We start from the raw sequence: 26,731 nt of genomic DNA on the forward strand, positions 1-26,731 counted from the left end.
CACTGAGGGTGTAAATCTGAACTCTTTATCTAAATTTTAAGCTCCAGTAAAGATTCAAAACAGGTTTTTTTTTTTTTTTAAATGTTTATGTTCTCCATATGACTTACCACAATGCTTTCTTTGCAAACAGTAGATAGGTGTTCCACAAAAGGTTTTTGAATCATAATTATTATGCCAGGATACAAAAAGGGTTCACTTGGGAGTGGGAAAAAGCTGATAAATGCTTTAAGCAGTACACAATAAACAAAGAAACAAACAAATCAATTAAATAATGAAAAAATCAATCCATAAGTGAACCCAATTAACCAGAGCCCACATAGAGGAGAAGAGATAAAACTTGATTTTTTTTTTTTTTTTGGAGGGGGTGGTTTGGGAACAGAGGGGCAGGTTGAGCTGGGAGAAGACTGTTTAGATACATTTAAAAAATAATAAAATAAAATGAAATAAAAACATCCGGGAAGAGCTTATTTCAGAGTCTGAATAGTAATGAAATGGATTCTATGACTTCTTTGATTCTCTATTAAACCAAGGAGATAGTTTATGGCTTTTTGAATTAGGTTGAGTAAGAATTACTGTGGTTTCCAGAATTGCGGAAGAATGCCATTTGAATTCTACAAATTCGTTACATTTTCTTTGCAAAACCAAGCTTGGAAGTAAACCTATCAATCAGGCAAACCCAAAAAAAAAGTGACAAAGAAGGGTTCAGATGAACTCTCAAGCCTGGGTTCACCGTCAGGGCAAAGGGGAGAAGTCTTAGCCGGGGGCCTCGGTGCACCCTGGATGGAGCCTCGCCTGCAGCCCCTAGGGCAAGCCTGCTGAATTAGTCTTCCTCTACTTTATCACTTGATTAGCCTTGAAGGAAATTCTAAAAATGACAGGCCCAGGGGTGGAATGAGGCACATCCCACACACCGCCACTCCTTGGTCCAAAATTAGACTTTGTCAGAGACACTGATCTCCAAGGTGGCAAAAATAGCAAAAGCTGCTCGGGGGAGTCCCGAGCTGTCCCGGCAGAGTCCCCGTGGCTTCTCCGGCAGGCCAGCTGGCAGCTGGTGAGCAAACAAGTTCTCGCTGCTCAGTCTCATTCAACAGTCTGTCCTTCCCTCCCAGTACTCCGGCCGCCAACCCCCCAGCACTCCCTAGAGTACGGAATAACCACACTTTGCTTTTAAAAAGTGAGAACGTGAGAGAGGGATTTTGAAATACAATATTGCTATTTGGTGCCCAAACTACCCAAAGAAACAGGATTTCTTGTAACAGGGATCTTCTAGGGCATACTCTAAGTTGACAGATTTTTCCAAAAGGCACTCTGATAGTCAAGGTTATTTGCAAACTCTAAGCCAGTTCTTAGTGGAGACATGGGGGGGACAGGAGAGCTTTCAGACTCTCCGATGGGGCAAGGCACTGTGACGAGGGGTAGAGGTTTAGGAATCAGACATAAGGAGCTTGCATTTCTGGCTCCGGTAGTAAGGAGCTCTGTGGCTGCAGGCAGGTGACGGAACCACTCTGAGAGTGAGTTTACTCATGAACGGATCCATCCCCAGTCTAACCTTGACATGTGCCTGAAGCATCGCAACCTTGTGAGGAACTGAAACCATGCCAACCCTCCTGGCCTCCTGCAACTGTGAGATGATAAATGTGTGTTGTGTTATGGTGTGTAGTCGCTGGCACTTCGTTACGAAAGAATAGAAAACAAACAGGCCAGACATGGGCAGTCCACAGATGGGTAGGCGACCTGTGGAGAGTAACAACAGAAGGATGTAGGAACTGTGGGCAAGTGGCGTCCCCCAAAGAGGGCAGATAAGACCTGGCATATCTGATTGTAGTTGCCTTGGGGGGTAGAAGGTCAGTGCTGTCAGACCTTTCCACTTTTCAAAGATAGCGTAGAAATCAGAGTTTATGTAAAACCTCTCAATTTTTAAACACTGGTCACTAATTTGGTATTTTTAGAACACCGGCAAGCTAATCTCACGGAGGAAAAAGAAAACCAGTTGTGAGTGATATGGAGAAAAGCAGGGCTCTCCCAGGACACCTGCTCCAAATTTGAGTCCCATGATTTCCAAGCTGGTGGCCTTGGGCCTTCCATAAAGCAGCAATTGTTGGGTTAGGAAGTCCTGAAAATACTGCTTGTTCCAGAGCAGACACAAGATACGTATTTATTATTATGGATATCATTACTGTATTAGCTTCCTAAGGCTGTGGTCACAAATCACATGACTCGGGGCTTAAACAACCTCACTGTATCCTCTTACCGCTCTGGGGACCACATGTCCAAAGCCAGTTTACCGAGCTGAAGTCAAGAGGTTGGCCAGGCTGGATCCTTCTGGAGGCTCCAGGGGAAAACACTACCTTCTCCAGCATTTCGGGGTACCCACATCCTTCGGGTCACATCTCTCTCCCCCACCTTCAAAGCCACCAGCAACAAACTTCAAATCTCTCGCTCTCTGTCCCTGTTTTCTCCGTCACTTCGCCTTCTCTTACTCCTCCTGTTTCCCTCTCATAAGGACGCCGGTGATAATACCGGCTCACTTGGACGGGCCAGGATAATCTCCCCATCTCAAGAGCCCTAACTTGATCATATCTGCAGACTCCCTTTAGCCGCATAAGGACACATTTATAGGTTCCAGGGAGTAGGACCCATCTTTGGAGTGTCCTAATGACGCAGCCTATCACTACTCTCGTTCCTGTGATGAAACCGACACACCTCCTCTTTACAGCTGCTGGGTTCAGGTCACAAGTCTGATCCCAACCAATGCACTTTACAGCTGTAACTTCAAACAGGGGCAGGTCCCGCGGGGAAGCACCTGTCTGTAGAGGTGGGTTTGGGAATTTTTATAACAGAGGCAGCCAACAGTGGGTCAGGGATTCCTAATAATGAGGCTGAGCCCAGAGGTGGGCATCACCATCTTTTTCCATTTAAGACCTGGACTACCCAGAGAAGCAAGCCAGTAGTGGTAAACATGCAATTCCTAGCTGAGAAAATAGCCAGATCTATGTAGATCCGTTCTTCGATACCAGAAAATGCAGAACTGTAGCCCCAGGAAGGTCGGGGGGGCTGGAAGGGCTGTCTTCATTGGCTGCATTGTCCCGGGGTGGTTCTTTTCTCCCCAAATCAGGGAGTGATTCACGTACATTAATTTTGAGCATTTCATAATCCCCACTTAACATCCTTGAGATTCAGATCCCATTTTGAAGCTTACTCATTTCCATCTAAAACAGGAAGTTGTTACTTTAAAAATCATATTCATTTTATGGAACTCATTAAGCATACAGCAAATTAAGAGCAAACAACATTATTTTCCAGTTAAATGTGCAAAGGGATGATCTAAACGAATTACTCATATTCCTGATTAATTTTTAGTGGAAGTAATGAGGAGGTTGTAAATGGAAAAACATGTGCACACCAAACCTGCTTTTCAAACACAAAACAATTTATGCTAATTGATGGCTTTACCAGTAAGGTAATCTTGGAAAAACTCCGTTAGATGCTTAAAAGCATCTAATGGAACAGGTAAACAATTTTAACACAAAGAAATGTTGCCCTGTAAAGTTCCAAGTGGACTTGAAGTCTACCTTAAGCCATCTGTCTGTCTGTCTATCCATCCACCAGCCACCCACCCATCCATCCATTTATCTATCTCCACTGCACTATCCAGAACTTGTAGGCATAGGGGAAATGGATACCAAGACCACTTAGTTCAAAAAAAAATTCTGAGGGGCGCCTGGGTGGCTCAGTGGTTTAAGCCTCTGCCTTCGGCTCAGGTCATGATCCCAGGGTCCTGGGATCGAGTCTCACATCGGGCTCTCTGCTCAGCAGGGAGCCTGCTTCCTCCTCTCTCTCTCTGCCTGCCTCTCTGCCTACTTGTGATCTCTGTCTGTCAAGTAAATAAATAAAATCTTTAAAAAAAAATTCTGAAATTCGTGGGGAGAAAATCAAGAGAAGAATATTTCATGATGTGTGAAAATGATATGAAATTTGAATTCAGTGTCCATGAATAAATTTGCTTTGCAGCGGAGTCATATCCACTAGATTACATTTTTATCTAGAATTGCTTCTGCAAGTAGTGAAGTAGTTGCAACAGAGACCATCTTACTCCACAAAGCCTACAGTATTTACCGGCTGGCCCTTCACAGAAAGTTTTGCTGATCTACGCTCTATAATCCCAGACCACTGCATAAACAAGTCATCTGGGAATAATCTGAGGCCACGTTGGAACAGATCATTTTTTGGGCATGCTTTTCCTTTGCTTTAAATCCAACCACCCCACATGTTTAAATCATACGTTTTCAAACTACCCTAACCTTACAGTGCTGGCCCAGTTCCCTTTGGTTTTACAGACTTCCTTCCAGATGTGAGGTTCTATGCATTTATTTGCAGCCACAATGCATGATTTGCATTAGTTTTAACTGTTGTGCCTTAAGACTTCAATCCTAACTCTCTATGCAGTCCCTAGTACGATGCAATGAACAGGGCAGGTAATCCCAGGGAGCTCTGTGCTCATGTGTATTTGTGTTTGTGTTGTCTTTATGAATCCACGTCCGTGAAGGCTGACCAACCAGAGATGGGAGACGCATGGCTCTGGGCAGGATGGAGTCTCTGCACAGGTTTCCCTTGGCCCACAAAGCGTTACTGTTTTGTTGCTGGTCTTAGCTAGAATTCATTTCCAACAGTGGCAAACTACAAGATATTATATACAGACTCAAATCCTTGGCTTCCTTAGAAAAAAATCAAGAGATGTCCTACGTGGAGCCCTTAGGCTCATCAACAGTCCTCTGGTCTTGGGCTTTTGATATTTTACCCCCATTCCCTTCAGCGCTCTTCTGTCTGGCTCCCACCACCATTTGAAATGATAATGTCTGGTACAGCTATGAATATATACCTATAGGAAGATAATCTACACAGTTGTGTCTACAGGTGTCCATATGCATCCAAATTAATTCTGATGAACATAGTCATGACGGTGGACTAATGATGATGTTCCCTCCCCGATTCATATATTGAAATCTTAACCTCCAAGGTGATGGGGTTAGGAGGTGGGGCCTTTGGGAGGAGATCAGGTCATGAGGGCAGAGCTCCCTTGCCCCATCCATCAGTGAGACACAGAAAAGAGAGTCATCTATGAACCAGGAAGTCGGTCCCACCAGACACTGAATAGACCAGCACCTTGATCTTGGGACAACAAGCCTCCCAGTGAGAAATACATAAATTTCTACTGTTGATAAGCCACCCAGTCCTCTGGTACTTGCTGGAGGAGCCTGAACTGATGAAGACATGCACAAGTAGGAACTGAAGTACAAAGCACATCATCAACAGGGATGTCCGGACACTGTGCCACCAGCTGGCTCTTGGGGCTTTGCAAAGATGGCATTTAATCCAAGTAATACACAGTTGAGTACAGGAGAAAGCCATCTGCTCAAATACTGCAGGCCATATTTTTCAGCATAAAGATTCTATGATTGCATTCTACAAGGGTATGCACTGGGTCATAAGGAAGAAATTCCGCACATACCATTGAATTTTTCACGCTCTGGAGCAAGCGCTCATGCTGCTCCGCTATCGCCAAGGCAGCGGAGTGGACCTTCTGGTAGATGGCTTCCCCATCTCGCGTTTGAAAGATAAACAGCCCTTCCCCAGTTTCACACATCCTGTGAAAACAAAAACAAAAAGCTTGTGAAAATCCAGCTCCAAGAACTGCCACGCACGGGGAGCCTAGAACACTCCATGAAACAAGACCCATTGATTTCACACGCGTTCAGGATTCTTATCTACGTTGGTTAAATGACGTTAACTAGAATCAAAATTTCCAATGGATTTGTTGTTAATCTGGGCAGGAACCATTCATACGAGGCTAACACGGTGCTGAATTTTTTTTTTTTTTCAGTCAAGAAGCCAACGTTAATAAACAGCTTTCTTGATTCTCAGTATAATCCCAGCACTTTGCCTTGCCACTTTCCAAGAGGCACCTGGACACTGTGTTCTCAGGACTGTCCATGAATCAGAAGCTCAGTAGAAACTACATCATTCAGCGCAGATGTGGAAGGAGTCTATGACTCGTAGATTCTGTTCCTTCCTCAGAGACAATGGCTTTATGGATTCTTTCATTTCCAAAATCATTCTGGATTCCTTTTTTCTCACTTCACCTACTGACTTTTACCTTGGACGCTGCATCCAAAGTGGTCCCAAATGCCCTAACACTCTTCCCTTATGGCCTTAGCTAACAGAAACCGGCAGACGGAAACCCAGAGCCAAGAGAAGGTAAAATAATGAGTTTAAGTTGAGCCTTTCCTACGCCCTTTGGGAAGATAAGGATTCAGACATAAGAACATGATGGCACTATAGACACACTGAACAGTTTTGAATTTCCCCAGAATTACTCTGCCGACAGGATAAGTCTGTCACTCCAAACCATGGATTTTACAATTCAGTCAAGAATCTAGAAGACCATCAGGAGCTCAGAAAGCAGTGGGAAATTCGCTGACGCCTGCACGTAGCAAGGATGTATCAGGGCGGAGTGAAATAAGCAAACCCGGGCTCCAGACTGCCGGGCTGGGGTCGCGCCTCGCCAGCCTTGTGAGCCGCTATGTGCTACTTAGCCTCTCTGCGTCAGCATTTCCACTTGTAAAATAAACAGAATGATAGTAACCACCCCCTAAGTGTCCTGAAAGTGTTAGACAGGATACGTGAGTACACAAAGGAAATCTCCATGTCCATAATTCCACTGGAAGGTAAGCTCCGTGTAGACGAGAATTTTTCCTGATTCATTCACAGTTCCGCGACCAGTGCCTAGAGCACGGCTCACCCTCTATCTGGCCTTCAATAAAGAACTGTAGAATGGGAAATGACAGGCGGCGCTAGGCAAAGGTATAACAAAGAACTTGAGCCAGGCTTCCTTGTGGAAGTTTTATTTATTTATTTATTTATTTATTTATTTTTAAAATTTTGGGGGGGAAGTTTTATTTAAACTGAAGTTCTCCAGACCCCCTGGGGAGGGCAGGGCTCTGGCCGAGAAGGGAGGAAGAACAGTCTGGCAAGGAGCCGCACAGAGAACACCCTGAGATGGGACAAAGGCAAGTGGCCCAGCACACCAGGGAGAGGGGGGCAGGAGGGACAGCCTATGTTCCTGGAGCATCGGGGACCAGCGTGAGCACCGCAAGATGAGGGGCTTCATTCTGCAGAATCGCCACCTGAGGGCAACAGTTCCCACAGGCTCGGATGCAGACTCTGGAAACCGTTACTCTCTCTTTGCCCGTGACGTTTCACACCAACATCGTGTCTGAGAAAAATACTAAGGGGACTGCAGTTATGAGAACTAAAATAAATGACCTCATGGCGGGCAGTATTAATAATCGAACTTAAGAGATCGGAATCCAAGTCAGTTCCACAGTGCCTCAGGGCCAAGGTGTATTTTGCGTGTGGGCATGTGCGTGTTTAGAGTTTCTGGACACTGTGGCAAGCAGGATGTATCTTACATTCAACATGTGTATTTATGGTCATCTACTTCTCTCCACCCCGGCATAGCGGTTATTAAATCAATAATGCTACCGTAGGGAAGGAAAACATGAAACACGATGGGATCAGGAGGGAGACAAACCACAAGAGACTATTAATCTCACAAAACAAATTGAGGGTTGCTGGGTGTTGGGGGGATAGGGATTGGGTGGTGGGGTTATGGACACCGGGAAGGGTATGTGCTATGGTGAGTGCTGTGAAATATATAAGCCTGACGGTTCACAGACCTGTACCTCTTGGGCAAATAATAAATTATATGTTAATTTTTAAAAGTTACCTTTCACATTTACAATTACATTATATTTGAAAGAATTCAGTACAAACAAGGCAAATCATAAGAGCCTCAGCAACAGATGTAAAGGTAAAGACATGGGCTTTTTCTTCAAGGAGTTTACAATGCACTTGGTTAAAGGAGATCTGTGTCAGTGAGTAAGTTCGAGACTAACAACAGGGCACAATGAGCCATACAGGGTCAGAGGAGCCCCCTGATAAAGCAAAGTATGGACGAAAGGCGTGGGTGTGAATGTTACATAGTAACGAAGAATTTCAGGAAGCCAAAACACTGGAGAGAAACTGATCAGAAGCATCATACAGAAGAGACACAAAATCAGGAGCAAAACATTGTAGAATGTTGTCATTCTTTTGTCTGGGAGAGTGAAGTGAACAAATGGAGTGTGTTCCCCCCCACCCCACCTGTGGCGGCAGAGTGCCAGAGAGAGACACTATGGCAAGAAAAATAGACACACAGAAACACAACACGAAATAAACAAGAGGCTTAATCACATGGGATCTGGTGGCTCCAGCTTGAAGAAAAATGTGGGGAAAGGTCTTTGGGGCTTGTAATTTAGGATCTCTACGCCGGCACAATTGACATCGGCGATACTGCATGGCCAGATCATTCTTGGAGGTGGGAAGTCTCCTGTGTGTTGTAGGAGGCTGAACAGCATCTCCGGTCAGTCTACCCACCGGCAGCCAGTAGTATCCTCAAGTTGTGACAACCCAAAACCTCTCCAGACATTGATAAATGTCCTCGAGGGGGCAAAAGGTCCCCAGCCGAGAAGCAATGAAATAGACCCAAAACAAGGGGCTGAAGGAGCACTGAACTTATGGGTCAGCGGTGGAGACGCCGTACACAGAAGGAAGCTTCTGGGAACAGGGGAGCTGTTGCTTCGCCACAGACAGGATTCGGGTTGAAGCAGAGTACGCCCCAGCCCTGTGGTCAGCGTGGCCTTGCCCGTTCCAGTCACTGGGGCCACTGCCTGGATCTCAGCTCAGCTGGAGATGAGGCGGCAGCTGACTCTGCTGGTATAGTGTGTGTGCATGTGTGTGCGTGTGTGTGTTGCCTGGAGACCAGTAGCGTGGGAAAGAGAAACCAGCACATCAGGAAGCCACTCAGGACACCGAGCATGGGGCAGCTTTGGGAATGTCAGTTACCCTCGTACAACTTTTCTCCGTCAAATTGTTGTGCCGCCTGTTTAATAATTTTAAAATCGACTCAGGTTTCTTCTCTCTCAAGCAAATGTATTGTCCATAAGCCACCAAATCCATAGTCATAAGCCAGTATGACCCTCAATAAATTGAAGGCAGACGTGAAAATGAATGCAATGAAAACAAAATACGTTATTGAACCCTGTCTTCGGGTCAAAAGACCCAAACGGGATGTGTGCTCCCTCATTAGTAACGCAGGTAAATTAAAAAGTGTTAGGGGCACCTGGGTGGCTCAGTCAGTTAACCACTGCCTTTGGCCCAGGTCATGATCCCAAGGTCCAGGGATAGAGCCCTGCATCGGGCTTCTCTCTCTCTCTCTCCCTCTCTCTCTCTCCCTCTGCCCCTCCCCACCACTCTCTCTCTCTCTCTCTCTCAAATAAATAAATAAAATCTTTATAAAAACAGAAGAAGACAGTTTTAGAAAATAGGGTTTAGACATGCCAGCACCCCTCCAAAATGGTTTTTACTGTAATTTAATCAAAAGGATCGAAAAGGTAGTTGGGAAGGTAGTTGATACTGCCACTGTGCGAGTCCCATTCATTTAATATTATGCCTCTATCACGAAAATCACCCCACATTTGGGGAAATGTGGGTGAGCTCCCCTCCTGGAGGTGGTATGGGAGAGAGGTAGGAAAGACCATCTCCTCCAGTTCCCACATATGTTGGAATCAGGGTCAAGTATAATGACCTCTCAAAGTTTCCACGGCCTCATATCCCAGATGTTAATAATAAGATCACCCAAACCTCTGAAGGTACTAGGAGACTGTATTTTATCTTTATCAAGGATCCTGCATCAAGGTAAGCACTGAATTAGGATTTATTGTTCTTATTTTAACCTTCTAAGAAGTCAAAGCCTCAGGGAAAACTTCAGAGGGAGGCACAACCGCATTTTTGCTTGGAAGGAAACTCAGGTGACCACATCCCAGGACAGCAGGGGAGCAGAAAAGATGCCTGGTGTGGAAGGTGTGTGGCTGGGGATGAGTCTTTGAGGCTCACAAGCTATGAAAACAGAATAATACAAACCTCTTCTCTGAGAACAGAAATACGAATTCAGGAATAGGATTCTCCCTTTAGGAATAGCAGCAGCTTTCACTATATAAAAACTACAACGCCAACGACCAGGGGGTTTTGTTTCTCCAGCCCCAGTGAAGTAGTGTTCTGGAGAGTTAGAACAACTTCCACAAAGCTCATCAGCCCGGTGAGCGAGCAAAGACAAGGTCCCCAGATTGGGAGAGTGCTCTGACTGTCACAGGCTGTCCTTTCTCCCCTGGTTCCACCATCGATGTCGCCAGGCTTCCCAGAGGTTCCCTTAAATGTGTACATTATTACCTTTTAGATTTAAATTCTAACCCCACATATAGGGACTTCAGAGTTTATGAAAACAAAACAACAAAACTAAGTATCCAAAGTCATAAAACATGGCTAGTGTAAGAGGCAGTGGTAGTTTGTTAATTATATCTGTTCTTAATCACGTAACAGGTAAAGTCAAAGAAACATCCCTTTTCCCCTTTTGTTTCCCCATGCCATGCCCTGACCTAGATCTAAGGGGGCAGCTGTCCCTCATTTTTCCTGCTATCACGCTCTCCGAGCAGCGGGCCGAAGTGGAAGGCTTTCCCAGGTCTAAGCCCAAACGCGACGTGTGTTCTCATCCCCAGGAGAATGAAAAGTCGGGTTAGCACCAGAGGGAAACCGCCGGACAAGCCTTGAAGTTAACAAGCCCTTGGTTAACAGACCAAACTGAAGTCCGGTCATCCCTAAGCTGCCCTCCACCCGCCGGGGGTTCCTCTGTCGTCTGAGCTGCTCCAGGAGGATCCTGACCCCCAACCCCAACTCATGGCCAGTCAGTACACACTTTTGGCTTTAGTGGCAAAACATGTCCGTATCCAAACACTTGAGCCCACGGTCATTGTGACCAACGTTCCTGCAGCCACTCTTGTCCTCACCGTGAGCACTGTGACACCCTCCTAACTGGTTTTAGCTTCAGAGTCTAGTTTAAAAGAAAGAAAGTCAGACCGTGTCCCTTCTTTGCTTACCACTTCCTAGCTGGGAAAGAATTTAAACTTGTCCAAAACACCTGGTCTAGTCTTGGCGTGGGCAACTACCTGGGAGGTAATTTTTGTTTGCCTGGGGTTCTTGGGTTGGACAAATGGGAAGAATGGGGTTTAGGGTGAGGCTTGGGGTCACGTGCCGTCAGTGGACCTGGAGGATGGGACCGGCCACGTGCACGTGCACAACCAATGTGTTGATCAAACACGCACGTAATGAAGCCCCAGTAAAACCTCTCCACTGTGGCTGGGGGCTCCCTCGCTGGCGATACTCTACGTGCACCGTCAGATGCTAATAGGAAGGCAGGATGCTGCTCTAACTCCACAGGGGGAGGACACTGCTCTGGATTCTGCCCCCCCCCCCCCCCCCCCCGCCACTTCTTCCCTGGCTGATGTTAGTTACTCTGTATCCTTCGCTGTTAGAAGCTTTAACCATGAGTTTCATATATGTCAGTAAGCTCTGAATCATTCCAGCAAATCACGAAACCTTTGGCGGTTGTGGGAATCCCTCAACTTGCAGCTGGTGTCAGAAACGGGAAAGGTCTCGAGGACTGTTCCTGCAAACTTTGCAGTGACCCACCTCTACCGGGGCACCCCAACAAAGACTAAAGCCCAATTCTTTACAGGGGCCTTCATGGCCCACATAGCCAGACCCTGTTGCATGTCTACCTTTACACACGGTGCTGCCCCCTCCCTTGTTCTGCCCGGGTCATGCCAGCCCCTTGGCTCTTCTTTGCACGCTCCGCATCTACCCGCCTCGGCACCTTTTTCCAACCTCCTTCTTCTGGCTGGAATGCTCTCCCCGCGAGTCCTCCTCGAGTTTTTGTCAGGCATCCCTGACTTGGCAAAGCCAGTCCCACTCATTCTATTTAAAATCGCCCCCACTCCTTTGGCACTTTCTGTTGAATGACTTTATTTTTTGCTGTGGTCTTACACAATCTAACATCTCTTTTACTTTTTAAAATGTCTATTATGGTCTATACTCCCCTTTCCTCTACGGAGTGAATTTCACAACAGCACAACACTTGTGTGTTTCATTCACGGCTCCACACCAGGCTCCTCGCGTGCACTCGGCGGACATCTGATGGAAGAAGGAAATGACTCATTCCTACTAGACCCTTCTAGAGGGTGAGGAACCGTCCCACAGAAAGTAGCCGCCTACACTAGTGGATTATTGCCTGCAGGAAGACGGCTGCAGCAGACACATGGCCAACAGGTACGTGAAAATACATCCAGCATCACTCACCTTCAGGGAAATCAAAACCACAATAGGGTATCACCTCACCCTGTCAGAACGGCTACTATGAAAAGCAGAAGAGATAACAGGGGTCTGGGAGCAAGTGGAGAAAAGGAACTACTTGTGCACTGTTGGCGGGAATATGAACTGGTACAGCCCCGTGGAAAACGGTATGGAGGTTCTTCCAAAAACTAGAACTAGAACTGCCTTATGACGTAGCGATTCCACTGCTGGGTATATATTCAAAGAAAATGAAATCACTGTTCCAAAAAGATACACACACCCCAGGTTCACTGCAGCGTTATTTATAATAGCCAAGACACGGAAGCAGCCGAGTGTCCACCAATGTAAGTGCATAAAGAAAAACTATATACATATACACATATGCACACAATGTAATATTAACCATAAAAAAGAAGAAAATCCTGTTATGTATAACACCATGGACGGACCTCAAGGGCATTAGGGTAAGTGAAATAAGTCAGACAGATAAAGACAAATACCGTATGATCTCACTTGTGTCTAGAATATAAAAAAGCCAAACTCACAAAAGCAGACAGTGAATGGTGGTGACCAAGGACGGGGGGGGAGGAGTCGAGCGCAGGGCGCAAACTTCAAGTGAGAAGGTGAGTAAGTCCCAGAGATCTGTGGTGCAGCGTTGTGAGTGCCGTGGAAAATACGGTGTTGCAGACTTGGAAGTTGCTAAGAGAGGAGATCTTAAATGTTCTCAACCGCACACACACAGAAGGTAATGCCGTGAGGTGGGGACGGTGTTAAGGGAGCTCACCACAGTGGTCCTTCTGCTACACACATTGTACACATCACACTTAATGTTGTAAGTCCATACAACCTCAAGAAAGCTAGGCAAATAAATAAAATAAAAATACACCTACAATTTTTCTTAAAAATGATGGCCACACGACAGGATGTCCTGACGAGAGGTTTTTTCCCAAAGGTCATGGCAAATTCATCCTTTCCTTTAGGGAATAAACATGTTAAAATCACTACAAGAAGGCAGAAGGGACCTGGCTAAGCTTCTTATGTATGATGTGGCCTTGCCTGTCTGAGTTCACACCCCCACACCTAGCACAGATCTCCTGAATGTGACTAAAAAGCTGACTCTGTACAGGAGAAAGCAGACTCTCTCTTCTCGTTCACACCTGCCTCCATTAAAGAATATTTATGATGCGTGTGCATTACCTTCGTAATTAAAATTACTTTTGAGATAAACACTGATGGGGAATAAAAGTCCATATAAATGGCACAACTATTGTTTGTATTTCCGTGCAAAAGGAAAGAACTGCATTTTATTTATTTATTTATTTAATAATTTTTAAAATTATGTTATGTTAGTCAGCATACAGTGCATCATTAGTTTTTGGTTTTCTTTTTGTTTTAGTTTTTGGGTTTTTTTTTTAAAGATTTTATTTATTTATTTGACAGAGAGAGATCACAAGTAGGCAGGGAGGCAGGCAGAGAGAGCAGGAAGCAGGCTCCCTGCTGAGCAGAGAGCCTGATGCAGGGCTCCATCCTAGGACCTCAAGATCATGACCTGAGCCGAAGGCAGAGGCTTTAACCCACTGAGCCACCCAGGCGCCCCAAGTTCAGTTTTTGATGTAGTGTCCCATGATGCATTGTTTGCGTATAACACCCAGGGCTCCATGCAATCCATGCCCTCCTGAATACCCACCACCAGGCTCACGCAGGCCCCTACCCCTGCCCTTCTAAAACCCTCAGTATGACTCCTGGAGTCCATAGTTCCTCACGGTTCATCTCCTCCTCTGGTTCCCCCCGATGCTTCCCTTCCTTCTCCTAACGTCCTCCCTGCTATTCCTCATGTTCCATGTATAAGTGAGACCACAGGATAATTGTCTTTCTCCGTTTGACGTATTTCACTTAGCACGATCTCTCTCCTCCAGTCCCATCCATGCTGACGCAAAAGCTGGGTATTCGTCCTTTCTGAAGGCTGAGTAATACTCCATTGTATATATGGACCACATCTTCTTTATCCATTCGTCTGTTGAAGGGCATCTCGGCTCCTTCCACAGTGTAGCTATTGTGGACATTGTTGCTATGAACACTGGGGTGCATACGGCCCTTCTTTTCACTACATCTGTATGTTTGGGGTAAATACCCAGTAGTGCAATTGCTGGGTCATAGGGTAGCTCTACTTTTAACTTTTTGAGGAACCTCCACACTGTCTTCCAAAGTGGCTGCACCAACTTGCATTCCCACCAACAGTGTAAGAGGGTTCCTCTTTCTCCACATCCTTTTCAACATTATTTCTTGTCTTATTAATTTTTGCCATTCTGACTGGGGTGAGGTGGTAACTCGGTGTGGTTTTGATCTGAATCTCCCTGACGGCTAATGATGATGAATATTGTTTCACGTGTCTGTTAGCCATTTGTGTGTCTTTAAAGAATTGTCTGTTCATGTCTTCTGCCTATTTTTGACATGATTATTTGTTTTATGGGTGTTGAGTTTGAGAAGTTCTTTACAGATCTTGGATACCAGCCCTTTATCTGTGGTGTCATTTGCAAATACCTTCCCCCATTCCCTGGATTGTCTCTTTGTTTTGTTGACTGTTTCCTTTGTTATGCAAAAGTTTTTTATCTTGATGAAGTCTCAAAAGTTAATTTTTGCTTTTGTTTCCCTTGTCTTTGGAGATGTGTTTTGAAAGAAGTTGCTGTGGCCCATGTGGAAAAGGTTACTGCCTACTTTCTCCACTAGGATTTTGATGGATTCCTGCCTCACATTGAAGTGGACTAAATCTAACCAAAGAGGTAAAGAATCTATACCCTAGAAACTACAAAACACTTAGGAAGGAGATTGAAGAAGACACAAAAAGAGGATAAAACATTCCATGCTCATGGATCAGAAGAATAAACATTGTTAAAATGTCTATGCTACCCACAGGAATCTATACTTTCAATGCCATCCTGATCAAAATACCAATGGCATTTTTCCAAAGTGCTGGAGCAAACAATCCTAAAATTTGTATGGAACCAGAAAAGACTCCAAATATCCAAGGAAATGTTGAAAAAGAAAAAGCTGGGGGCATCACGTTACCTGATTTCAAGCTATATTACAAAGCTGTGATCACCAAGACAGTATGGTACTGGTAAGAAAACCAGACACATAGGGGCGCCTGGATGGCTCAGTGAGTTAAAGCCTCTGCCTTCAGCTCAGGTCATAATGCCAGGGTCCTGGGATCAAGTCCCGCATGTGGGGGGTGGTCTCTGCTCAGCAGGGAGCCGGCTTCCTCCTCTCTCTCTGCCTGTCTCTCTGCCTACATGTGATCTCTGTCTGTCAAACAAATAAATAAAATCTTAAAAAACAAAAAAACAAAAACAGACACATAGATCAATGCAATAGTAGAGAGCCCAGATAAGAATTACACTTCTAAGCAAGCCCACGTGTGAGATCCAGTACATGTTTATGCCATTTTCTCTACCCAACATGGCAGGAAGAATGGAGTATAGTTTGTTTGTCAATTTGCTTTTGATCATTTAATAAGAATGGGTGTATGTTCCCTAAAATACACAGGAATGAGAGATTTATATTAGAAGAGCGATCCTGTAAACTCATCCATTACAGGGGAGAAACAATTTTCTTCCCCAATGAAAAGCTATTTCACCAATTACTTGTTTCCAGAGTGATATATAGTAGACATGAATAATTTCTTTTCGGAGGCTATTCAGATGCCTTTAATAAAAAAAAAAAAAAAAAAAAAAAAACCCAACCCAAAAAACTTTTCACAACTTTGTGCATTCCCTTTAAGAAAAGTAATTTGTACATGCAACGTCAATTTTTCACATATACTTGGCATACCTAAAAATTTCTCTTAAAATGATGTCAAAAGCACAATAGAGACTCTCTCTGGCTGGTAAAGAGAAGCACTCATGTGTGGTAATTATTCAGTACCTTCTGCCAAATGTCACCTGGGCTTCTTTCCCTCCTGCAGGTGCTAAACCCAGGGTATTAATTTAAATCACTCAGGAGGTAAGGCAGAGCCTGACACCGGAGCCTGCTAACTCAGCAGCCAGCTATAAAATTAACAGGGGTACTTACTGGACACCTGCCACCTTTCTTTAAACAATCACATTTCGAGAATGGTTCCAAGGGGACGTGTTGATGCAGTTAGAACCTTCTAACGTGGTTAAAAGTTAGATCTTCCCATCTTCACAGTTAGACTTACCCATAAAAAAAAAAAAGAATCAGAGCCCCTGCCAACCTGATGTGTTTCACTGAAGTTTCAGGGCTTCCAAGTGGAAAGAAACAAACAAAAGACCAGAAAAACCTCAAACAAAGTAAGCAGTAGGTCTCCTGGCCACCAAATAACCTCACCGCTCTTTGTCTCCAGGGGCAAGGAGTGGCAATTAATCAGGCAATTGCAACTTATTAAAAAGCTTATATTTCAATGCTGGATTTCTCAAGAAAAAAAAACAGAGATATGATCTGATTTGCTTCTGTTGGGTGAAGAGGGGGAGAAACAACATCTAGAAGACTTTAAATGATCTATGATCACGAAACTGCTGTCCACAAGCGACAAACAATCCTGACTCTGGAATGCTGAATGCGCAAACAGGAAGTTCCAGAAACTAAGAAAACAGCACATATCCAAACGGTTTTAGGGTGCTCTGGCGACATGAGAACACCTTCCTTCTCTTTAGCTCCGCAGAAGTTCATGAAGAACTGGACTCACCTAGTGGACTATGACATTCAGCCTTCCTAGATGCTATCAGGGTTTGGAAGTAAGGAGACCGGAGTGTGAGTCCTCAATCCGCTATTTACTCGTCTGATGCCTCTGGGCCAGTCATCCAGGTCTCCAAGTTTCCTTTTTTTTTTTTCTTTTTTAATATTACCTACTTTCTATGAGCAGCAAATGGCTTCAAGGAGACAGTGCATGCAAAATACTCAGTATAGTGACCTTCATGTAATAACGCTGTGTAAATATCAGGGATTATTTTCAATGGCTGGTATGCTTGCCGGGACAGAGTTTTTCAACTGGAGAATTGGACCAGATTCCCATCTGTTGTGGGGGATTGTTCCGGGCAGCGTATGCTAGCAGCATCTCTGGCCCCTCCATCCACTGGATGCCAATGGCATCCTTGTTCGATTGTAACAATACAAAAGGACTCCAGACATAGACAGATGTCCCCTGGGACAAACACATCCCAGGCTGAGAACCGCTGTTCTGTATTTCAGTGCCATTACAAGTGATATTGCTAATTATAGTCCAATAGCAGTTTTGCCCTCTTTGCTTTGGGCAGTTATTAAATGCTGTATTGGACACATTTTGTTAGATTTTCTTCCATTTTAAACCTTACATCCATCCTTCTTCTGATGGCATCGGTACCCTCTTCCTGCTTTGGGAGAACCACCCCACTGTATTTGTACCCTGCTTGCTTTGTATAAAGTCCTCAGTGTAGTACTTGACACCCTCAGGAATGTGAGGGTCCATATATGGTAGGAATTTCCTTTCTATCGGCTCAGGGCGTGAGAAGATCCCAAAGTTCTTGGAAGCCTCCAAGTGGAGCCAAAGCAAAGCCAACCTAGAAGAAACAGGACTGAGAGATGAAACCTATGGTCATTTAGCCTCTGATCAAGCCAAGCCTGATGCCATCCCTACCGCCTGGACCTTCAGGAATGTGAGCCAATGATCTTCTCTCCTGTTGTGTTGTGTTGGTTGACATAACTGTCTACTCCATGCCAGGCATTCTGCTGGGTATTTGTGTAGCCCTTTTACAGGTGGCCAATGGAGCTCAGAGAGTGAAGTCATTCTCTCAAGGTCCACACCCAGTACGGGGTAGAGCTGCAATCTCTCTTCATTTCTTCCAGTTCCTGTCTAGTTTACTACACGTGTCCTGGTGTCAGTCTTGGTGGAGCAAAGTGGGGCCACTGAACAGGAGTAACACGGAGTCTCAACTCAAACAGAAACTGACAGCGTGTCCAAAAAAGACCAGTTCAAAATTCTGGGGGAGATTCCTTGTGTTCTGGTGGGCAAAACTACAAAATCTTTGCAGATGCATGTTGGACCCATGAAAACTATTTGTGTAGAGAGACTTAAATCCTCTTCATTTATTGACAGGAGACAAGGAGAAAATTGTATTAGTTAATATGAAACGGCTTTGTTTTGAAACATCCAAAAATAGCCAAGGAAAAAATTATCTTCACTAATAAAGCAAGGTGATATGAAACCTTCATGCTTGGGGGAACACAAATGATCTTATTATCCTGAGCATCTTGATGGTAACTATAAAAATTCATCTTTATTTGAGTTTCAGGCAAAATATAAAATAGTCATACTACCTTGTGTTTAACACTGTCTGTACCCTGCAAACTCAAGTCCTACTCTCAAAGTAATCATAATAAAACATCGGAGACCCTACTGGGGAGAAGCCCAGCACCCTTCCAGATCACGTGCGCGCACCGCGGCTGTTACCCACAACAACCTCTCAAGGAAGTTATGACTTGGATAAACTTAAAAAGGAACTTAAAACCTTTGTTAAAGGTCAATTTCTTTTTTTAATTTTTTAAATTTTTTAAAAAATATTTCATTTATTTATTTGACAGAGATCACAAGTAGGCAGAGAGGCAGGCAGAGAGAGAGGAGGAAGCAGGCTCCCTGCTGAGCAGAGAGCCCGATGTGGGGCTCGATCCGAGGACCCCAGGATCGTGACCCAAACCAAAGGCAAAGGCTTTAACCCAATAAGCCACTCAGGCGCCCCTCAAGGTCAATTCCTAATAAAGAACAGATGTCAGAAACTAGGGTCTCTCTGACTCCTGTCAGTGCTTCTTCCGCCCCACCGAGCTGTCAGAGAAATGAACAGGATCCTAAGAGCACATTCACGACACTTTCCCTTCTGAGAACTCGCCTTCTGGTTAGCACCAGCCCCACAAAACATGACCACTGAATAAGAAAAGGTTTCAAAAGTACGAGTGTTCTAAGTCTGCACAATATTTGAGAAACAACACTGTGGTGTGTGGGTGGTAGGTATTCTAGTCATCGAACAGCTGGAGAGCTTGGACAAAGTACCCTAAAGGTCAGACCATAAAGAGAACAAAGTCATAGAACAAAATGCTTTCATTTTCTGAGTCAGCACTTTATAGCTTTTGGTCAAAGGTCTTGGAATATTTTTGAAATTTATGTCTCCAACATATCCATAATTTCCATCCATTTCTTTAACCTGAGCTACCGCAGTATCTCCCCATATAGTACCTCTGTCACTTCTGTCCCATGGTCCACAAAATATAAATATGGTGTAACACACACACACACACACACACACACACACACACACCTGCTTAGAAAATCTCTGTGGTTTCTTATCACACTTAGGAGAAAGACCAGTCTTTAAAATAATCTAGACCCTTAACAGGCTACTAGATTAATAAGAATAAACTAAACTTTTGCAAGAGATGAGTGGGGAGATGGAGAGGAGAAGTGAGTTGAGGGAAATTGGAAGGGGAGGTGAACCATGAGAGACTATGGACTCTGAAAAACAATCTGAGGGTTTTGAAGGGGCAGGGTTGGGAGGTTGGGGGAACCAGGTGGTGGGTATTAGAGAGGGCACGGATTGCATGGAGCACTGGGTGTGGTGCAAAAACAATGAATACTGTTACGCTGAAAAGAAATAAAAAATTAAAAATATTAAAAAAAATTTTTTAAAAACCTGAAAGATAATGTCAGAAAAAGTTTAATATTAGTCATGAGACACTATAGAAGTTTACTAAGGTTTTAGTTTCCAGAAATTGTGATAGAAAGACATACTCTTCCTATTACTATTCCTATAAATCCAAGTAATAATTGAAAAATTTTAATGTTTGAATAAGGGCTACCCCAAATAGGCCCCACACATCCTGATCAAGGCAGAATTCCACTCTGCATCAATATGAAACACAAGTGGGATATGCTATGAAGCATATAATCAACAGAAAAGTCTACTTCTATCATAAACCATTTTTCATACATAGATTTCACTGGTAACGATTAATACATAAATAATTTCTGAGACCGAAACAGGGAAATATACCCGCTTTCCCAAACAAATTCTGATCTTTCTACAGAAATGTTTCCACAAGGATAATAAACAAGTAATTCTGACAGAACATTGCTCTGAAAATTACAATTTTATTTTCTAATGTGAGGACCTTTGCCATCTCTGGGAGATTCACAGACTCATTTATAGCATTTCAATTTCCAGGTACTTAAAAATAAAACAATGGGAAAGAGCTGTTTGGGGAAAAAGGAGCTTAAAAACTTTCAAGGAGAGTTGTAGGAGAATCAAAGGCATCATTATTTCTGAAAAGCAAAGCTTAGATAATTGGGCTTTGCTTATCACGGAATGAGCAGACTAAGTTGAGTAGAGCAAGACTGTCCTATCGTCACACAAAGGGTTTGAGGTGTGTGGAACTTCTGTTTTTACCCTCCTTAGATCAAGTATTGTATTCCTGTTGGGAAGAACCATTCGCTTTTACCAACACACACAAGATTTTTCAAAATCACAAGCTGACTGCTTTCAGCTTGAATATGAGTGTCAGGCCATGTTACAGAAACACCTATATTTCTTAAAATTTAGTCATTTAAAATTCTAAAATATAAAATTAATCTGTGATTTAAAAAAAAAAAAAAAAAAGCCCAAATTCTGAGGGAGGAACTGTGCGTGAGGAGGAGAAAAGTGAGATCCTGCTTAAATGAATCTCCTTCTAGCTAATGATCAACCCAAAGATTATCGGCACCCTCTTCTCTTTCCAAAATTGACTTCTGAAAGAAAAAAGGGAAAGCCCTAGAAGGGCTTACTGGGTCTTGATCGAAATAAGCCAGTTCTAGAATCAACCTCTTAGTGTTAGGGCTCTTCATAACACCGCGGAAGGAAGTCAGCCAATGGCGCCTTCAGAAATGAACGGCCCCTCCCACTGACCATCTACCACAGTGAGCCAAGGAGAAAACATAAACAGAATAACAATATGGATGTTTTCCAAAACCCAAGTAGCTGGCGTGGGTCCAGTATGACCCGGTAAATGGTACCTTTTCAGCCTCTTTACCTAATGCAACTTCAGTTGGTGATATGGAATCAAACCATGCCATGAAAATTCATGAAGCATTCATGAAGCATTAGAACCCTCAGGGGAAATAAAGCCATCCTGCATAGAGGACTCCTTTAGAACATGCGGAGCCCTATAGGATCATAGCTCGACACGGCTGCAGAAACACACAGCAGGGTGGACATGACACGTAGCCCCAGGGAGAGGGAAAAAGGCAGAAGAACAGTCATGAAACTCACCTCCCTGCCTCAAAAGTGAACCAAGCAGCATCTCGCCCGTACCGCCGCAGGGCACTTAGCGGCCAAGAGATGAGTTTGACTCTGGGATTCTGGACGTCCCAAAGACAGATGTGCTCATATGTAATCTGCAAGGCACATTCGCCATGTACATCTAAGTTAGGGGATGGCATCAAATACACATTGAATCTCTCTGGGAGAAAAACAGAAGGTTAGTTCTAAAATCCCGGGAATAAAACATCAAAGACATTGTAGGAACAAAGAGGCATTTCAAAATCATTCTAGCTTATACTCTAGGTTTAGGTTGAACATTCAGGAAGATAAGCTTTCTCATAAATTCACAGTCCCCGAAAATGGATTTTTAAATGGAGACCATGTTAAGTAACATAATAATGACATGGTCTGGCTGTCCACATATACTAAACACTATTTACATGAGCGAAGACCATTTTTAGAATTTTTGAATTTGCATAATAAAAAATATGTATGCCAATAAAAGACTAGAGCAATGAAACCATTAAAAACAATTTTTTTTCCTGCCAAGTACATATTAATTACACCCACATTTTTGTGTTCACAAAAGATGCAGGTGCAAAATAATTGTCACATGATTTAATGATATTGAAGTTATATTGATCAACTCATAATTTTCATAACTAAATGAATAAAACTACACCCCAAGTTATTTAAATAGAACTCCATGCTGATACCATGCATTTAACTGACCACTGGTTTGGGGAAAATCCAATGGATGTACTTAAAATAGTTTTAACAAGAACTCTCCTTAGCCAATTACAAATATCCATTTGCTCATGTGGACGACTGTTAAAATTTAACCAAGACCATTCTCAGTAAACGACTGGGCTTATTACTACAACCAAATTTTCATCCCCACAGGTTCAGTCATGGTATTTCTGTTATATTTCTAGAAAATTCATTAATTAAGGAAATTATGAGTCAAAACCTGTAAGCGAAACATGAGCAAAAATATTACTACAGCCAACACATTTTCACCTATCCATCATTATGGTAGATTGCCTATTATCTGATAAAATAGTGTGGCACTGATCTTATTAGTGGTATTCTAAATTAATTGTTTTATAATAAGGAAGTCATTAGAATTCTTGTCGATTTTACTCAGTTTAGTAAATGGGAGTATCATGACTACATGATTTCATGGATCTCTTTTTCCAATTTTCTAAAGTTATTTCCAACTCCCGATAACTAATTGTTTGCTGCTTTCTGGCAACTATTATTTTAAAAGTATATTCTAATGGAGTAAAATCTCGCCCAGGGGAATTCCAGAACAAGTCAGAAAGACTGTCATCTTTAAGTAAAAAGTAAGAGAGACCATCATCAATTCACTCACTCAGAAGTTCTTCTGTAACTCTACCTCACTCAAGAATAACAACAGTGACAGTCGTAAGAGTGCCTGTGATGGTTACAATTACTTGAAGTCACAAACATTAATATCGTAAAGTGCCTTCAAGGACTTAGTTGAGTTTTGTAATGATCCCCCCTTAGTTATGGGCCAGGGATATTCCTATTCCTGTTTGACGGAAGAGGAAACTGAGGCACAGTTGGTACGGTAAAGGGAATGCCTAGGCACAGCCCGTTCTTGGATTCCATTTGCCACACTATTGGGATACAGCTTCATATATATAAATCTGTAAAAAATGGGTGCCAATCTGAGCCCTGTAGATTTTTTTTAAAAAATCAAAACCTATCAAATTTTCCCACGTCTGGCTTCATAGGCATCTATCCGTGAGGCAACACAGGTGCGTACTCTCAGCCCGGAGCCCCCTGATTCAGGGAGGTACGCGACGAAGGGCCCAGGGCTTGGTTGTATGACCTTGGGAAATGGCTCGGCTTCCCTACAGCTCAGCTTCTTCCCAGTCTACAAAGAGACTTTTCCGAATTAGCCAAGCACTTGTAAGTCTCAGTCAATAACATTTCCGTGGAGAGGGATTACGGCACATACGGGGCATCCAAAATAGTCCCAGCAGTCAACGTGTCATGAAGACAGAGTTCCAAGTGACAGCAAGGGCGTTTTTTTTACTGAGAGCTGGAGTGTGTGCCCACGGGAAGGGTCAGTACAATTCCACCTCTGCCACGTTCATCATCAACTCCGGGGGCTCATGGCCTTTTCTGGTGTGTTCCATCCTCACAGATCAAGTCACTAAGCTACCACAGAGCAGGACTCCAGGATCCAAACTACCCTGCCGTAAGGTTTGGTTATTTGCAAACAAATACTCTCTTGCTTCCAGGTTGATACTGTAAACCAATACTGAGTTTTGGTGAAATGTTCATGGGTATTTTGATCATTATTACCTAAAATGACTTGGTCCCAGGTTGAGTGCTGAGCTCAAGGATTTGGGCTCATGTGTTTCAATTAAAAAAAAAAAAAAAAGAAACAGAAACAAAAACACGGACTTAGGTGGATTTAAACCTGAGAAAATAGTCATGAAGTTTGGATTCTATTAAAAACATCTGGGGCACCTGGGTGGCTCAGTGGGTTAAAGCCTCTGCCTTTGGCTCGGGTCATGATCCCAGGGTCCTGGGATCGAGCCCCACATCGGGCTCTCTGCTCAGCTGGGAGCCTGCTTCCTCCTCTCTCTCTCTGCCTGCCTCTCTGCCTACTTGTGATCTCTATCAAATAAATAAATAAAAATCTTAAAAAAAAATCAGAAAGCTTTCAGTGAGATATTTTCAGTGAAAAACTTAAGACCAAAAACAAAAACAAAACCCCTCATTATGTGGTAAAAATCAGTATTTTAGGACTAGAGGTGCAGGAGTGCATCAGACACGAGCTGATGGGATCAGACAGGAGCGTCAGTCTCCTCATCTGCAAAATGAGAGGAGGAACAGCGGCTGCTTCACGGACCTGCCAGGGTCCTGCCAGGAAAATCCGATGACCTGATTCATCGGCCACAGACACTGGCACGTGGCAGGTTCCCCCAGGCTCTTAGCCGGTGGCATTCATACAGTTACGTCCATATTTGTGCATTGAACACACATTAAGAAAAGAAAGACACTGAAATAGTAATACAGGATCTGGGTCAGCTAAAGGCTTCCTTTTACTCCTTCATACACTGCCTACATCTTCAAAAACGTCACTCAACGAAGACGTCTTGTGGTGAGACAAAAACAGTGTTCAAGAGAGCGAAGGAGAGAATTTTCTTTACATACCACTCTGTTCTCTCTCAACCCCAGTAGCCAGCAAGTCAGGCTCTCCGAGGCTGATGTCATTGATCCGCGTGCCCACACACTCCATCTGGAGGACTTTGCACCATTCATCGGCCTCCAGATCTGTGGAAACGTCCGCAAGATTAACAAGCGTGCCCAGTGCCTGCTTAAAAGCGAAGAGCAAAAGCCCTCCCTGCCTCGGACGAACCTGATTCACAAGCGAAGGTCTTGGAGGTATCATCATTGAAATAAATCCCTATGGCGTGTTTCTTGGTGCTCTTGGGCAACCGAGCTACGTTCTTCACGTTGTTGAGCTCTGTAACCTGAAAAATGAACAAGTGCAGATCTGATCACACTCCCTGAAGGAACACGCCCAGTCACCACCACCACACTATGGGGAGGCATAGTGAGCGGAAGGCACAGTTCGCATGAACACCGCTTGACTGCAAAGTGCATTTCTGAGAGCTGTGAATTATGTTTGTTTTATCCTTCATACACAGCAAGGAAGGTTAGTGAATGACCTTCCTTTTTAAGTCTTCTAAAGCATATTAAATAGCATGGGCTCAAAACTTCATAGAGATAGAAAGCTCATTTTAGTGTTTTTATGTCCCCAAAGATTCTCCCTAATGAACAGTTCTCGGAACTATACCCCCATCTCCGTGGAAAGCCTTTCAAATACTCCAACCCTTTGGGGTACTCCCCGTGAAGGTAACTCATACCCGTCCACCCCAGGGGAGGAAGGGAATGGTGGCCCAATTCATAACTGAGTCTTGTCACTCTTCGATAATCAGGAATGGAATGTCAGTAGTCCCCAAAACGCCGCTCTACTCGGGGTTCAAGTCCTATATTCCAAGACAGATGGTGGTTTTGTTCCATGCTCCCCCAGTCTCTCTGGCTTACTCCAAGCTCCTCAGCAGTTCACAAGGCCTCTGTTAGAGTCTGCATGCTACCCTGCAAAGTATCACCTTTTTCTTATCAATAGGGAAAGCCTTCCCCATCACACATGCACTCCTTCCTTCCTCTCTCCCACAGGCTCTTGGTCCCTGTTACAAACTTTCATGATGTTAACACTTTTATAAACCAACCCCCTCCCACCAAGGGTACTGGCTTATTGTGTTTCCAAAATGGCTGTCCCTCCTTCAATTACATCCAGATTCCCGGCTGTGTTCAAGGGCTGTGATGACCGGCTGCCTGAGAGAAGGCGTGGGTGGCCTCGGGGTACTTACAAGATAAATGATGCACGTTAACAAGTTTGACCTCCCCTTATTTGTGTTATAGAAAAGAAGATATCACCCATCGGTCTTGGGCTTCAGTACTATCTCTCATCTTATTCTACATATAAGGAATGCTTGTCTCAAGAAGTTGGGGCGGGGAGAAGCCAATATTCTCCACACATGAAATAACTTGATTATTTCATTCCCCTACTTCCTAACCTCCATTGGCTCTCTATATAGTATAAATGCAAATTTCTTGGCATAAAATATCTTAGCAGTTGCTACTGACCAAATGTTTGTGGCTCCCAAAACTCACATGTTGAAATCCTACCCCACAAGGAGACAGTATTAAGAGATGGGACATTTGGACCATGAATGGTCTAGAGGGTGGAACCCTACTGAACAGGATTAGTGTCCTTATAAAAGAGACCCCAGAGAGATCCCTCTTGCCTTCATCATGTGAAGACACAGCAAAACGATAACTTCCATGAACCAGAAAGCAAGTTCTCACCAGACATCAAATCTGCCAGTGCCTTGAACTTGGGACTTCCCAGACTCTAGAACTGTGAGAATTATATTGCTGTGGTTTAACGGTATATGGTATTTTTTATGGCAGCCCAAATGGACTAAGACATCAGTGTTCCCCCAAAGCTGGCTACAGCACTACCTACTTCAGTAGGTAGATTTAGCAGCTCAACACCACTGACTTTATTCTCCAGCTACTCCAAATCCCTCAGTTTACCAGATACAACTGTTGATTTTTTGAAG

General features: G+C 43.8%; 1 protein-coding gene across 4 annotated transcripts in view; it reads right to left on the reverse strand.

Annotated features, from left to right (window-relative positions):
* Window positions 1-26,731, reverse strand: part of DOK5 (docking protein 5) — a 373,470-nt gene that overhangs the window by 28,656 nt on the left and 318,083 nt on the right. For all 4 annotated transcript variants that reach the window (XM_032350288.1, XM_032350289.1, XM_032350292.1 and 1 more), the window contains 4 exons: window positions 24,958-25,072; window positions 24,753-24,872; window positions 21,567-21,756; window positions 5,510-5,645 (listed from right to left, as the gene is read on the reverse strand). In XM_032350288.1, the coding sequence (XP_032206179.1) occupies window positions 5,510-5,645; window positions 21,567-21,756; window positions 24,753-24,872; window positions 24,958-25,072 (561 nt within the window). The remainder of the gene's footprint in view (window positions 1-5,509; window positions 5,646-21,566; window positions 21,757-24,752; window positions 24,873-24,957; window positions 25,073-26,731) is intronic.

This window comes from Mustela erminea, chromosome 7 (assembly GCF_009829155.1).
Source record: "Mustela erminea isolate mMusErm1 chromosome 7, mMusErm1.Pri, whole genome shotgun sequence".
Lineage (NCBI taxonomy): Eukaryota > Metazoa > Chordata > Mammalia > Carnivora > Mustelidae > Mustela > Mustela erminea.